This window comes from Berghia stephanieae, chromosome 13 (assembly GCF_034508935.2).
Source record: "Berghia stephanieae isolate SIO BIC M18660-M18661 chromosome 13, UCSD_Bste_1.3, whole genome shotgun sequence".
Taxonomy (NCBI): domain Eukaryota; kingdom Metazoa; phylum Mollusca; class Gastropoda; order Nudibranchia; family Aeolidiidae; genus Berghia; species Berghia stephanieae.
In genome coordinates, this window is record NC_088372.1 from 15839392 (window position 1) to 15855652 (window position 16261).

Here is a 16261-nt window from a genome sequence, read left to right on the forward strand (position 1 = left end):
CATAAAAATAACAATCAAAATAAGCTAGGATCTAGCTTGCCAGTGTGTGAAAAGCATAGATTAATCAAAAGCATGTTACAAAGTTCCAATCAGTTGGTGCAGTGTTTTTGTCAAATTCTGCTTATTCACTGACTTCACACTTTTAGGTCTTAAACTTTCTGCAATGACTGTATAAGGAAGTGAGAGAGAGAGAGAGAGAGAGAGAGAGAGAGAGAGAGAGAGAGAGAGAGAGAGAGTGAGAATGTGCGCTTAACGGTGGTAATACAGTCAATGAAGAGAGGAGAGGGAGGGAGAAGAACGGATCACAAACCTCTGATCAGGGAAATATCTACCACGTACCTTTAAGGTTGAGCAAGGCCATTCAAATACCCGGACGCTTGGCCGATAACCATCTGGATGACTGTGGCCAAATTCTGGAACATCATGGAGACTGGACAGTTGAGCTGGCAGGTACCAGAGCAAACCACTCTCTTGGACAAGCACTGAAGTTGCTATAATAACAAGAGATGAAGTGAGTAGAAAAGTGCCAGAAGACAATAGAGAATAAAAATTTTCGCGGCGGTGGTGGGGTTTGAACCCGCGACCTTATTGGTACGACAACTCCACCTGGCAGGTGAGAGCGTGGCTCTACCGTGTGAGCTATCCACGAATACAAAAATATTCGTATCAAACTCAGGTCATTTCTAGAGCTCTCTCTCACCCACTTCTGCAGACCGCGGGTTCGCTCGCTATAATGCTTTAGATAGTATGCGCTTGGCTAAGAAGTTCACAACATTGCCATCCGGAAGTATAACGGACCAACACACAAAACTATGTGTAACCTTAAACGTTTATAGTCTGGTTAATACAGTGTAGTGAGAATTACTCACAAATGTGGATGGCAAAAAATAATAACAAAGGCCAGAGTATCGTCATCTTCATTGTCAATAATGAAAGATAGATGGAGGCTCATGTAATGATAAGGGGACACAATAGACAGGTTTAGCTTGCCAGACGTATCACGCGTCACGCATGACGTATCTCTTACATGATCATTCTCATAATGCCTGAAAATAGTGCTGCTCTCCGATTTTTAAATGGTTCGCGGAAATGGTAAGACTATTCTAGATCTATTTTTATTGTAATGTCAAATTGTCTTATCGATGTTTTTCACTGGGCAACTCTGACCATGATATTATGTTATTGTTGCTGCCATTTTATAGGCCTGTATACAAACAGTTTAAACCTGAGAAAAAGACTTCTTCTTCTTCTTCTTCCAGTGTCATCTCATGGGTTGAGGTCGACTTGAAATGACACGCCAATCTTCCCTGTTGACGGCTTGCTGACTGCATTCGGCTGCCGACAATCCTGTCCATGTCCTCACATCATCTATCCAAGTTCTTGCTGGCCTGCCTCTTCCTCTTTTCCCCTCAACTCTACCCTCAAGAACGTCCTTGTTGACAGTTTGATGGCGTCTTAGGTGTCCAAAATACATTAGTTTTCTTGTTTTTATAAAAACAAGAAAACTAAGAGAAAAAGACTATTGATGTCCTTATATAGCAAGGCCTTCTTGGAATTACAGGGTTATTTTGAATGTACTGATATTGACATCCAATCAGAAATTACATAAAGCACTATTTTTACATATAATTAGAATGATAATGTGGTAGATGCGCGATACGTGATGCGTGATAAGCGATACCTATGATCTGCTAGGCCTCTCATAGATGCGCGATACGTGATGCGTGATAAGCGATACCTATGATCTACTAGGCCTCTCTATTATCATTTGCACACTTTTTTTTTCACAGTAGCTAGAAACAAATATCAAATCATCATTTATAAAATGCGTGCACATTTTTATAATGGTTTCAATAGAAATGCACTAAGATATTCTCAGTTTGGTTTTTAAGTGATATTTAGACGAGAAATGACCAGAAATGGAAACCTTCAGTCTTTGTCACTTTAAAAATCAACATCTAGACCTATTGTCTTCAGTAAAAGATAAAAAAAAAGTAACATTAATGTCATATTTTTGAAACCGACATAAGTTTTTAGCATCTAAATCAAGCCGGCATTATGCTGGATAACGAGGATGGGTCGCATGGATATATTATGTTTGTGTGTCAATCTGCTTGTTTTCTTGTTTTGTCTTTCAATTATTTTTATTTCATCTTGAACATAATATTCCAAAATGAACCATTATACAAAAGAGCTCAACATATGTATTACATTTCCGACGAATTGAAAATAATAGAGATTCATATGGAAAGAAACAAAGAATATAGAAAGAGCCGAAAAAAAAATTCGTTGAGCTATGCCCAGATGAAGTTCCCGATAATTAAATTGGTAGAGCACGCGTGTCAAACGCAATGGGATCAAGGTTGAATCCAGATGAAAATAGATGTTTTTCCCCGACTACCTGTCACATCCGCGGTGATTGGGTATTTGGGCTGTTTAAAAAAAAGAGCTTTATATAGCGCAATATCCACTACATGTGCTCAAAGCGCTTTACAAGGGGTCCCTGGTCAACAGCAACATTTAACATGTAGGACGGGACATGACGCCTGTTAGGCGATATTACAATTTTTTCGGACAAAGACAACGCTGTTAACGGCCAGGTACTTATTTTACACCTGAGTACGGTGAGAGAATGTGAGTAAAGAGCCTTTTCCAAGGACTCAACTATGCGCCGAGTGCGAGGCTCGAAACCAGGACCTTCCGACCCGAAAGCGAGTGTCATACTACTAGACCACATAGCCACACTGTAAGATCTGACGGTAAGTACTTTGAAATAGATTAGCGTCCTATCTGTAGAGTAAATAATAAAGTGAAATTGATTGTAAGCTTCAATTTAACTAAAATAACAGATCAAATGAACGTTTCGGGTTTCCCCTTTATCAACAAAACAGGATGAATGAAACACCACAGATTGAATCTTAAGTGCCATTATTTCACTACTGAAAAAAAAGGTCCACCCACACTTTTCATAGCTGGATCTAAAGATTTTTTAATTGTTAGAAAAATCCATCTCCTACAAAATATAGATACTTCTAAGCGTTGTTTATTTTACTGTCGCGTGACATTAGCGTGGTATTATAATAGTATACAGAATGTTGTTATTATTATTATTATTATTATTATTATTATTATTATTATTATTATTATTATTATTATTATTATTATTAGTATTAGTATTGTTATTATTATTATTATTATTATTATTATTATTATTATTATTATTATTATTATTATTATTATTATTATTATTATTTATTATTATTATTATTATTATTATTATTATTATTATATTATTATTATTATTATTATTATTATTATTATTATTATTATTATTATTATTATTATTATTATTATTATTATTATTTATTATTATTATTATTATTATTATTATTATTATTATTATTATTATTATTATTATTATCATTATTACTATTATTATTATTATTATTATTATTATTATTATTATTATTATTATTATTATTATTATTATTATTATTATTGCTATTATAACCAGCATTATCATAGTTACTACCATCAATATTACCATTGTCATCATTATTATTCCAACAATCACCTACCGCAATGGCCTGTTCTGGGTTCTCATTACATCCATAGTCTGATAGACACTGTGTTTGACAATCAGTGAGACAGCCACACAGTTGATCACACTGATCATGACAGGCGGTACTCAAAGCCTCACAATCCACAATATCAGGAATATCGAGGCATGTCATTTCCTGCAAAGAATTATCAGAGATGATAAATGAATAGACATGAATCTTTATATTGAATATCTTAAAGGATATAGTCAGGCTCCATACCCTTCAAAATGTTTCATTAATTGACCCAGCAAGCCACATAGGACTAAATTTCCATGTCATATTTTACACATTGCATGTTTGTTAGGCGTACATTTGTACAAGCATGATACATCTCTGGAGAGAAAGATATAGTGAGTAGATGTGACTCATATATAAGGGAACAACACAAAACAAACAACGTTTTTGTCTTGTTTTTTTTTTGTCTCCTGACGAAGGCCAAGGGCCGAAACAATGTTTATTTTGTGTTGTTCCCTTATATATGAGTCACATCTACTCACTTTATTTTTCTCTCCAAATAATACAGATCATTTAGGCACCTCTAGCATGATGATACATCTCTGCCTGGGACCCGGCACTTTTTTCACAGTGACGTAATACATGGTAAAGTGTCTTACCCAAAGTGTCACCCTTAGGTCACTGACAAGTCTAAGTATTGTTTGAATTAATAACAAGACGATACCATGTACTGGTTAGCCTCCATGCCACACAGACAGATGGACTTGTTAGTCGCAGTTTAACATTTCAGTCCAAGCTGAGCGATTTCCGCTTTAGCACTTTCTAATCTATGATTGTGAGTACAGTATTACAACAGTTTGGTTCGACTCTAGATCAAATGCTAGAACAATTGCATCGCATGCAAGCGAAAGAGTTTTGAATCTAAGAAGCTTTTTTAACTTGGAGTAAATCTCCCCAGGAAAGATTGGTTGACACTGAACCGGGCAAGGTCTAAAGTGGGGAAGACCAAAACAACCTTACAAAAATGGGGACTTTCTTCAGAGTGCCGATGTTAATGTGGACACACGGCTCAAAACATGGACCACATCCTTCACGAGTGCGAACTTGGACCACATATCAGTGATATAGACCTGAGAGGCTGCATCCCTGAAGCCATCCAATGGATCCACCACTGGCGCGACACGATATGACGATGAACTTGGTACATTAGTGGCAAGTGTTCAACGAGCGTCTTATTTCATGCAAAAATGAAAGTCATAGACTTAAATCGACCTGAACATATTTGCAGGTCTGATAACCAAACGCAAATATGGGCTCGTTTTAACATTGTTGTCATGTAAAAAAATTGCGTTGGTTTGAGAGCATTTCCATTACAAAGATGAGACCATAAAAGTGTTGGGTCACCAGACCTTCAAAACAGTACGAATCGGCTTAAATGCTCCTTTAAGTCAAGATAATTATGCTCATATAGTTGTGTCAGTGCCATAAATTGTTGGATTTTTTCCCTCTTTAAAATAACAGCGCTCTTTGTAGTAGGGGGAATTAGGCTAAAACCGTGCAAATTCGGGTTGAAAGCATGAGAATTTGCATACAGGTTGCTAAGACCCATAAAAAAAAGATCTGATATAGAACCACTCTGGCAATCAATCATAACGTATCGGTTTAAGGCCTTAGATTTTACCTATTACAGCTATATTAAACAAGGGAAATAACTGCGTAAAAGTATATATTTTCTTCTTATTCATTGTATTAGGGAAAATTAGGCTAAAACCGTGCACATTGGGCTTGAAATCCTGAAAATTGGCATATAGGTAGCTAAGACCCGTATAAATAACACCTGATATAGAACCACTCTGGCAATTTATTATAGCAGTGCGTTTTTAGCACTTTTATTTTTTTCTATATAGCATTACTTATCCGAGGAAATTACCACGATAATACAATGTGCGTTCTAAAACTTTAAATACACTGGTAACCATTTACGCTAGGTAACTGATGGGTATTTCGTGTTGTAACTAGTAGATAAAAGCGGGAGAGGGAGGAGAGGGAGTGAGCGGGAGAGACGGAGAGACGGAGAGAGAGAGAGAGAGAGAGAGAGAGAGAGCGAGAGAGAGAGAGAGAGTGAGATAGAGAGAGAATTTTACTCATTACTGTACTAACCTAACTAGTAGATAAAATAGGGAGAGGGGGGAGAGGGAGTGAGCGGGAGAGACGGAGAGAGAGAGAGAGAGAGAGAGAGAGAGAGAGAGAGAATTTTACTCATCACTGTGGTAATGACCTAACACCCCCCCCCCCACACACACACACCCCCCCACACACACACACACACCCCGCATTTACACAAACCGGACCTTAAACACTTGCACCGGGTGCCGATACATTCTCTCTTACATGAACACTTGATTAGTTTTTGGGACACTTTTGACAATTCTGGAAATAAGCTCCACAGTGGTTCATGTCGATCGTCACATTTGTTGCAGGGTTCTCTTCTATAAAAGATATATTGTTAGCAAAAGCTCGACTTCTTTCAAGAACTGTGACATCATGATTATCATCAGCAGTGACATCTTTTAAAGCTTGTTTTTTTAAGTATCGTACATGAAAAATTTTATGGTATAGGGCGGTAGTGTGCCTCCTGAGCGACTAAATCTCCTCCGGCAATAAATGACAACATATCAGAATCTTTTATAGATAACGCTATTTCACGATTATTTTCTTCCATATCTGTTGTCATTACAGAATGGAGTACTCTCGATTCCATGTTTTTACAAGAAAGCACATTTGTTTATTACAGCTAATCTCTAATTTTGAACGTTGTCTCATTATTCTCGTGGGTTGCGAATTATATTCATTCGGTGACTCCTCCAAGTCAAATGACGAAGTTTGGAATTCTTTTAGGGCAATTCTTTTAGATTTCTTTAATTCTAATCGCCTAATTTTGTTGGCATTAAATTTTACACGACAATACTTATGCCACTTAGCATCATTTTGTTTTAAGCTTTCAATATGATGAATTTAAAAAATAGATACATCCAACTTGTTTTTATCACAAACCAAAGAATTGAATTGTGTTAAATCTTGAAAAAGAGTTTCATAGCCTTCCCCTTTGTCATTCCTCCTTGACTTAGAGGGACATTATAAACGGTCTGTGTTATCTTGTTGGCATATCAAACACTTGTCCCAGTCTCTGGAAGCAGTTCTTTTTGCTATTGTATGTGTATCTGAAATCATGCAAACGCATTCCTTTATTAGGCATATGCAATATTCTTTCATGACCTCTCTCTCTCTCTCTCTCTCTCTCTCTCTCTCTCTCTCTCCTCTCTCCCTCTCTCTCTCTCTCTCTCTCTCTCTCTCTCTCTCTTTCTTTCGTTCTTTCTGTTAAAGATCCATCATCAGCAGGCAAAATGTGTGCAGTGCATAAGGACACAACAGTACAAATAGAACATTCTCCCATTGTCCCTTTGCGGTAAATAACGTAATACAGCATCATAGTGTTTGATGATGATGATAATGATGATAATTATAGCAATATAAGTGGTATGCTGACTCTTTACTGTCATCAAGTTTGACCGAAATAGGTTTTAACTCACGTAAAATGATTATAGCAGTATTTTTGAAAAGAAAAGAAAACAGGTGGAGGGGAGAAGGAGCACTGTTCTTTGTCAACACCGGTTATCGACATTTATTGAGCTGTGTTCTGCTAGTTTGTTTGTCTACCCCTCCGCTCGTCTTCCCGTCTGCCCGTCCGTTTTAGAGCAATTGATTATACTTATTAAATCAGATTCAGAAAAAATCTCATATTATAGAATATTGCTCGCTAGACGTCCTTTAAAACAAGTGAAACTGAATAATATTTACGATTAAATAATTTGTATGGTTCGTGAATCGAAAGTAAAGGGAAAGGAAAACATCCGCTTCGACGCTAAAAATAGTCACCAATGGGAATCCAAAGGATGACGTAAAACAACCTTTGGTCTGCTTGCCTCAAATGTTTACACAATAAAAATGAAAGCAATTATTGTCGTCCATTTCAAAATTTTCTAATCTTAAAAACCTTGTATCTCAACTAATACTGATCTCTCAGAGTGGTTCTATATCATAAATTATAGGGTTTTTCATATTCTACAACATATGTAATTTTCATGCTTTCAACCCTGTTTGCACAATTCAAGGGTTTTTTGGACCTAATTCCCCCTACTATTGATGCACGATGTATTTATACGCCAAATTGCAGCAAAAGAAAAATAATATGCATCTTGTATTTCAAACCTATTGTGGGTCTACGAAACAGGTGGATGGGACCCGAGCTTGTCGCAAACAAATTTCTATCAGACCCGCGGATCCAATTGCTCAAATTATAGTGTCGAGTCGATTGAGGAAAAATCTCAACATATCCTAAGATCGATGTTGATTCATTTGCCTTTGTGCCCAGTACTATTAGATCTATACAAGTAGTTTTATGTCTATTCGAGTACTCCACCATAAGATGGATATAATATTATGGTATAAGACATAAATAAGAGCTGAACAAAAATGGCACCCGTCGTCTTAGGTCGGGGGATGAGGGCGGGGGGAACTGTATACTGAAAACTGAATTTTAGGCTTAGCTTATACATTTTAAGTTATATTAAGTCACTAATTCAACCACTTAATTCCCGTACACTCAATACACACGTATTTATAAACTGGCCAGAAAAGTAGTCCTTGAAAAATCGATCGATTTAAATTACCCTCATCTTGGTAAAAAAAAAAACCAAAAAAAAACTCTGAAAGCTGTGACCTCTTTCCAGAGTACGGCAGTTAACCGGTAAAGAACATTTAGTTGGGGGTTTGTGGTTTTTTTGTGATTTTTTTTTTATGCTTTAAATATGTCAGTTTGACTTTTAACTCAAATTTCGTCATCTTGTGTATTCTGACACGGCGTGCACTTATCTACAGATCTTATAACCCAAATTGTTAGGGCTCAGTGTTGTAATGGAAATATTTTCAAACCGACACAAAATATTGCACATTACAACATTTTTGAATACAGCCCATGGGTTATTAGTCCTCCTATGGTGTGCATGTCGTTTTGACATAATATTACCGGATTGTCACGGTTTGGGTGGCAGGTTCTTTTGATGACGTCAGTTTGCAGTACTCAGTTTTATTAGTTAGTATTATAAAAAGATCACTGATAACAAAAATCATCAAACGCCAAATGGAATTTTTAGGACACATTATACGCCACCCTGGTTTGGAAGTACTCGCCTTGACTGGAAAGATGAATGGAAAAAGAATAAGAGGAAGACAAAGAATAACTTATTTGAAAGGGATAAGAACTTGGACAGATGAAGCTGAGAAAGGTGGCGCTGCTTTAATAGCATTGGCAAGAGATAGATCAGCTTGGCGGAAGATGACCTCCGACGTCTGCTTCAGATATGGAACTACATGATGATGATGATTATAAAAATACAACTCACCGACATAGCACATCCACTGGAGCACGTTACAGGACATAATTTCGCGGGAGTAAAAGCATCAGGATTGGATAGAACACTAAGGGGGCTCACTGTAGCTCCGAGAGTCAAGCTCACGAGAGCACCGAGGATGAAAACAACGGAGAGAGTTGATTCTGAAAGGGAAAAAAGGTGCAATTTGAGTAACTTTGAATTAACATTTCATCAGTAAATACGAGTACATATGAATATATATATATATATATATATATATATATATATATATATATATATATGTGTGTGTGTGTGTGTGTATGTCTGTGTGTGTCATATAATAATAATATAATAGTATATATATATATATATATATATATATATATATATATAATATCATTTTCACGGGTATACCTGCTCGATGTGCTTCCCTTTGTTTTATGTGTCCTTCAGCATATTATATAGACCTATATTTCTATTTCAAACAATACCAGGCATTGTTAAGCGTAATTATTGTATTTATACTCTTACAGTATCTGTCGTTGCTTATAGACAGACACTTACACCTGTGCCGAGTCATATCCTTTCTAGAATATTAAATAAAAAATGGGGTACCACAAGGTTCAGTTTTGGCACCAACTTTCTTCAATGTTTATATCTCCGACATGCCAAACTGCGAAGCACTCAAACTTGGATACGCTGATGACTGGGCATTAGCCTATCAATCGAAAAACTGGAAAGAGATTTAAGAAGTTGTAAGTAAAGACACCACTCGCCTGAAACAATATTTTGATAGGTGGTACCTAAAAATGAATGCCACCAAATCAGTATCCACAAACTTCCACTTGAATAATCGAGAGGCAACAAAAGCACTAAAGATCACAGCAGATAACTCAATACTACCCCAAGACCCCAACCCTAAATACCTCGGCATTACATTGGACAGACAACTAAATTATCGCAAACACATTGAGGGAACCGCAAATAAAATCGCAACATGAAACAGACTATTGAGAAAACTCGCAAGTACAGCCTGGGGAGTCTCACCACAGGTACTGAGAACGTCTGCTTTGGCACTGTGCTATAGTGTCGGAGAATACTGTGCCCCTGTTTGTATGAGAAGCCCACATGTAAACCGCATTGACATCCGACTAAGAGAATCAATGAGAATTATAACAGGATGTCTCAAGTCAACTCCAACTCAGTGGCTCCCAACACTGAGCGGCATTGCACCACCAAGTCTTAGACGACAAGATGCTAATCAAAGGATGCATGCAAGGATTGACGAAGCCACAGACAACATTCCCATAAAATCAATAATACAGCAGGCACCTTCAACAACAAGACTCAAATCGAGAAGACCTTTCCACCTAACAAAAATGGCAGACTTCAGTGTGGAGGAAAACTAGAGAGAAATGTGGAATAGGGAAATACCAAGAGGAGGAAACATCATTAAAGATCCAACCAAAAGAGTACCTGCATTCAATAGCGCCAGGAAATACTGGACTTTCTCAAGTCGCCTCTTAACTGGACATTGCAGAACTGCATCAAATATGTGCAGATGGAACCTTCGAAACAGTGATACCTGCCAGAAATGTCAGGCAGCCCCAGAGACCAGCGATTACATCGTCCTCCACTGCCCAATCACTAAACTTGAATGTGGCTACGAAACCGTCCTTAGGGCGGAGGAAGACTTTAGAAGCTGGGTTGACGAAATAAATTTGGAGGTGTAGCCATACGCTACTACTACATTAAACACTACCCCTGTAGGAAATCTAATTTTCAACATCTTAATTCATTCCTTGTAGTGACTGTAGTAGTAGAAGTATTAGTAGTAGTAGTAGTAGTAGTAGTAGTAGTAGTAGTAGTAGTAGTAGTAGTAGTAGTAGTAGTAGCAGTAGTAGAAGCAGCAGCAGTATTAGTAGTAGTAGTAGTAGTAGTAGTAGTAATAGTAGTAGTAGTAGTAGTAGTAGTAGTAGTAGTAGTAGTAGTAGTAGTATAAGTAGTAGTAGTAGTTATTCTTACTGTTGTTGTTATTGTGCCATTGAAAAGGGGGGGGGGGATATGACAGTAAAAATATTTTCAGAAGGAATGGTTTGGTGTTTTTTTAAAAACCCAAAAAACTAGAGAATTTATATTGGGCGATATCCACTGAACGTGCTCAAAGCGCTTTAGAAGGGGCCCATGACCAACAGCAACACGTAACGTGTAGAACAAAACATGACGCCTGTTAAGCGATCTTACATTTTTTTCCGGACAGAGACAACGCTTTTAATGGCTAGGTACTCATTTTACACCTGAGTACGGTGAGAGAATGTGAGTAAAGAGCCTTTTCCAAGGACTCAACTATGCGCCGAGCGAGGCTCGAACCCAGGACCTTCCAAAGCGAGTGTTATACCACAAGACCACATAGCCGCACAAGGCAGAATCCAGTGTTGCATTGTTCAACGTCAGAGAAAGACGACGACATCGTGAGGGAATTCAATTTCACAAAATTAGCAATGTAACCATCAGATACTGATCTGTACTGTTGCCCATTTGTGAAAAAGGAGTAGGTGACCTGGACATAGTATTTCTGTGAGAAGTTTTTTTTTTTTTATTTCTAATGAAGAGTGACTGCACAATGTAGCCAGCATTGTAAGAAATCAGAGAATAATGAAAACATGGCCGTATTTCATCGAAACTACTTCGGTATTATATTGCTGTCAATACTGATTATTGGGATTGCGATCAAAATTATAAAATTTTATGGAATTCATATATTTCATTTAGAAAAAAAATGACTTAGTTTCATAAACTGCCTTAGTATCAAATCATGTAATTCTAACTACTTTTTCTCTGAATTAAAGTTTCGGGATTTTCTTAGAGAAATCATAAGAGATAATATAGTTTCTATTGAAGTGTTTGGCGTTGACTTAACCTAAAACTAATGGAATCGCAATAATAATCCTAACATAAAACAAAAAAAATTATTTCTTGTAATCAAAACTTACTGGCCATGTTGATTTCTTTTTGTGAATTGACGGTTTGTTGCACTTTGTCTCCTGCTTGTAGATTGTCACACTTGAGTGGTAGATTGTGACCAGCTGGAGGTTTATATACGCAAATCAGCTGGCATGCTCACATAGGACATCCAAGGACGTAATTATTGATGCGATAAATGGGAAGCATGATACAAGATTTTGAATGCCGTTTATCCGAATGTGTTTTGATCCCTGTGTTATCCATTGGAAGGAAAAATAATGAAAGTAATAATGATAATAGTAATAATAATAATAATAATAATAATAATAATAATAATAATAATAATAATAATAATAATGATGATGATGATGATGATGATGATGATGATGATGATGATGATGATGATGCTGATGATAATGATAATAATAATAATAATAATAATAATAATAATAATAATAATAATAATAATGATAATAATAATAATAATAATAATAATAATAATAATAATAATAATAATAATAATAATAATAATAATAATAATAATAATAATAATAATAATAATAATAATAATAATAATAACAATAGTAAAAATATAATTTATATATCAAAATAGATGTTAGAAATTTTCAATATGTCATGATACAGAGTGTCCAAAATGTCTCTCTGTTTTTAGTAACTTCTCAAGCAGAAACACGTTACAACCAATTTACTTAATACATGAACATAATATAAATGCCTAAGCATGTTACATTTAATTTATCTTTTATTTTTCAACTAATGTGCCTCAGCATGGTTGCTATTGTTATTTACAAAAAAATCCACCTATTTTCGAGTTCTTTCCGTGTGTTTTGTAGCTTTTCATGCTTGATGGAATCAGTAAGATGTCTTATTTTCATGTTAGCGTTCTAACACATTGTTTGGGAGTTTTTGATATTGCCCCTTTAGGAAAAGTAAAACCGAGGCGGCCAGGCAGCGCAAACTGGTCCAGTTTTCCCACTCTATCTATCTGGAAACATGTTGTTCAGAATTTTGCAAACAAATAAAAAATGTTAAAAATTGAGCTTTTATACAGCACAATATCCACTAAACGTGCTCAAAGCGCTTTGCAAATGGTCCCTAACCAACAGCAACACGTAACATTTAGAACGGGATATGGCGCCTTTTAGGCGATATTACATTTTTTTCCGACAGAGATATCGCAGTTAACGGCCAGGTACTCATTTTACACCTGAGTATGGTGAGAGAATGTGAGAAAAGAGCCTTTTCCAAGGACTCAACTATGCGCCGAGCGAGGCTCGAACCCAGGACCTTCCGATCCGTAATCCAGAGAAGCATCGTTTTATTGAAAAATTATCTATGGCTGATACTTACGGAGTTGGGATGCAGTATAAATTTCTAACAAATGTCAATAAACATTTACTAATCATTTACAGTAATCGCATTACGGTAATGGAAATGGCCCTTTATCTCTTTTGTGCATCTCACTTCAAGCATCCACTTTTGAATTATCCGTTTCTCTCTTAATTTTATATTTTGTAGTGTCTGTGGCCACCAATTTATGAAATTGTGTCTTCATCCTTTACCGGAAAAGTGGAATGTTGACTCATCTCGGAAGTTGATCCGTTTAAGAAATCATGATCTTCGCGTTTGTCTTGCCTCATCTACTGTTCTGCTCTAACCAACAAAAGGACAGTATCTGGGCTGACCCAGGTCCAGCCAGTTTTGCCGCAATCGACACATTTAGTTTTTTCATTCATAACTCTTTAATTCTATTACATAGTGGAAGTCTTCTAACATTCAATAATAGCTGATGATAAATTGCTCATCTGAACAAGAGGTCGTTGGGGTTTGGGGATTGGACGACTTGCAGTTTCTAAGGATTCAAGTGAGTTGATTTCTCAAAATATTGTACACGACGCTCTTTGAAATGACAAGAGCAGGCTATGCCTTGCATGTAGACTGGTCAAGATTAAACTCGAAGTTGTGTGGCACCTGCTGAACAACGCTTGTTCGATGAGAGCCTGGTCAATCTCTGACACTATGTGTCACAGTAAATTAATAATCCCCGTTTTATAACGTTTTCATATCCTGTAATGGTCTACCCAAATGGGCTATCGACTGCAAAATGTTTTTGAGCTAATTTTGGCGATTTGTTTTCATGCCATTGCATTACGCAATGAGATTTTTGACGCACTAATTCCTATTCCGAAACATCTAGAGGGAGAGAAAAATACGGTCTAAAGTTCATTTCGTTGACATTGATAACGTAATGTAGGTGGAATAATGGGTATAAATGTATGACTTTTTCTTAGATGAAGATAAAGATCAAATGCAGAGATGTATAATAGTATAATACGTTTTTGAAATCAGGAAAAGACTTTATGGACACTCTGTATAATATGTATATGCCTGAGTTGCGATTTTACAGTGAGAGTATATGAATAATTTTAACACCGTAAAGAGTTAAAATCGCCATTGTAAATGTAGCAATGCAAATACATTGATAAATTAATATTTATAAGATAAGGTAGTAAAAAGCAAAATTAATTATATAGTATGATTGAAGGTTCTATCAAAAAGCCTAATAGTAGACAGAAAAAAAATGATCTACGGTGTTTGAACGGTGTCGTTCTGTTTTTGTTGCAGTTTAGAAATGCCGATAGCGATAGTTCATTCCTGACATAATAAATGACGGTCTTGTTGGTATTTAATATTTTTTAGTATTTTTTCACAAACATTTTCTCATATAAAATATCTACATTATCAACGTCACTTTTATAGTTTGTTATGGGTGTTTGCATAAGTCAATTTACTTTGTATCTTTCCACCACTTATGTGTAATTGCCTCCTCAATGTGCCATACAAAAGAACATGCCGAAAATTTTGATAAAAATGATGAGTACGTCTACACATCTTATGTTTAATTGCTATAATATGCTCATCCCACTTGAGGTGGTCATCAATCATTACGCCACAGTATTTGTTGTGAGGAACTCGTTAGAATTATTGGTTCTTTAATTTCAACGGCTATAGAACTATTGCTTTCTTCACTCTCCTAAAGTTATATACGAGATACTTTGTTTGACATATATCAAGTTCTGAGTGAAGGATATCACACCAGGACACAAAACCGTCAGATTGTTGCCTATAAGCCACTCCATTGCCATTTTGTTATAAAGCCTTAAAGAGCAGTGTCGCCTGAAAGCGTAATTTTGTGTTTTTGTAAATAATACATGTGATAACACAACCCTGAGGAGCACCAATTTTGTAGAAATGCAAAAAGACACATGCTGTCCTAATTTGACGAATTGTGCTCTCTAATTAATTAACCGAGCGCCGAAACAATTATATCATTGTTCAAATAATATATACTACCATTTTGAAACAAGCAGCTGAGTTTACATTGTATTTAAAGCTGAAGAAAAATCTTCGAAAAGCAATCCGCAATAGCTCCCAGCTTGATCTAGATGCCTAAAGATATTGTTTGTAAGCAGAATGGCATTTTCAACGCTAGGTCTTGGCTTGTAAGTAAATTGATTATTATCACTATATATAAGGTCATCTTAATGTTCTACGTTGCAATTTGACTCTCGGTAAGAAAGTAAAGGGGGGAAATTGTGTTTAAATACTGTATTTAAAAAGAAAGCAAAGTGGTGGATCTAAAATCATATCTTTAAGAGTTTTTCTGTTTTCATTAAACCAATTTTCTCATCATCCCAAACTGTATTACGGAGGTACTGAAATTTTAAATGTCATTTATTTTTATTTTTCATTGAACTTCATAAGGTCAACTTTCTTTTTTTTTCACCATTCGTTAGATTGCTTTACATATTTATAATTACAAATTAATACAGTCGTAAAACCCATTACAAATTATAATTTATAATATTAAAATAAATGCCGCAGACTCATTTGATAGATGGCTTGATTTTTTATTAATTTGTCGGATATCATCAATGTTTAGTTTTTGAAGATCAAATGATAAAATATAAATTAATTGCTCAGACAAAAATATTGGTAATGTAAAAATAAAATTAAATGGTTGCAAAATAATATCGATAAAGACATGAAACTTCAAATTAGTTGTCTATTTGGAAACAGGATTCAAAAATCAAATAATTCGTAATAATGTTATATCGACTGAAGGTTTTCAAGAAATTGCACTGCTTGTAGTATTGTCTTCTTCTTCTTCTTCTTCTTCTTCTTCTTCTTCTTCTTCTTCTTCTTCTTCTTCTTCTTCTCCTTCTTCTTCCGTCTCCTCCTTCTCATCCTCCTCCTCCTCCTCCTCCTCCTCCTCTTCTTCTTCTT

General features: G+C 35.8%; 1 protein-coding gene across 1 annotated transcript in view; it reads right to left on the bottom strand.

The window, feature by feature from the left end:
• Positions 1 to 15120, bottom strand: part of LOC144959213 (uncharacterized) — a 19216-nt gene extending 4096 nt beyond the window's left edge. Inside the window, exons 1-5 of the mRNA XM_078891754.1 lie at positions 15030 to 15120; positions 11983 to 12075; positions 9020 to 9171; positions 3579 to 3737; positions 340 to 491 (exon numbers count right to left, since the gene is read on the bottom strand). Of these exons, the coding sequence (XP_078747880.1) occupies positions 342 to 491; positions 3579 to 3737; positions 9020 to 9171; positions 11983 to 12075; positions 15030 to 15120 (645 nt within the window). The 3' untranslated portion in view covers positions 340 to 341. The remainder of the gene's footprint in view (positions 1 to 339; positions 492 to 3578; positions 3738 to 9019; positions 9172 to 11982; positions 12076 to 15029) is intronic.
• Between the last annotated feature and the right edge of the window lie 1141 nt (positions 15121 to 16261).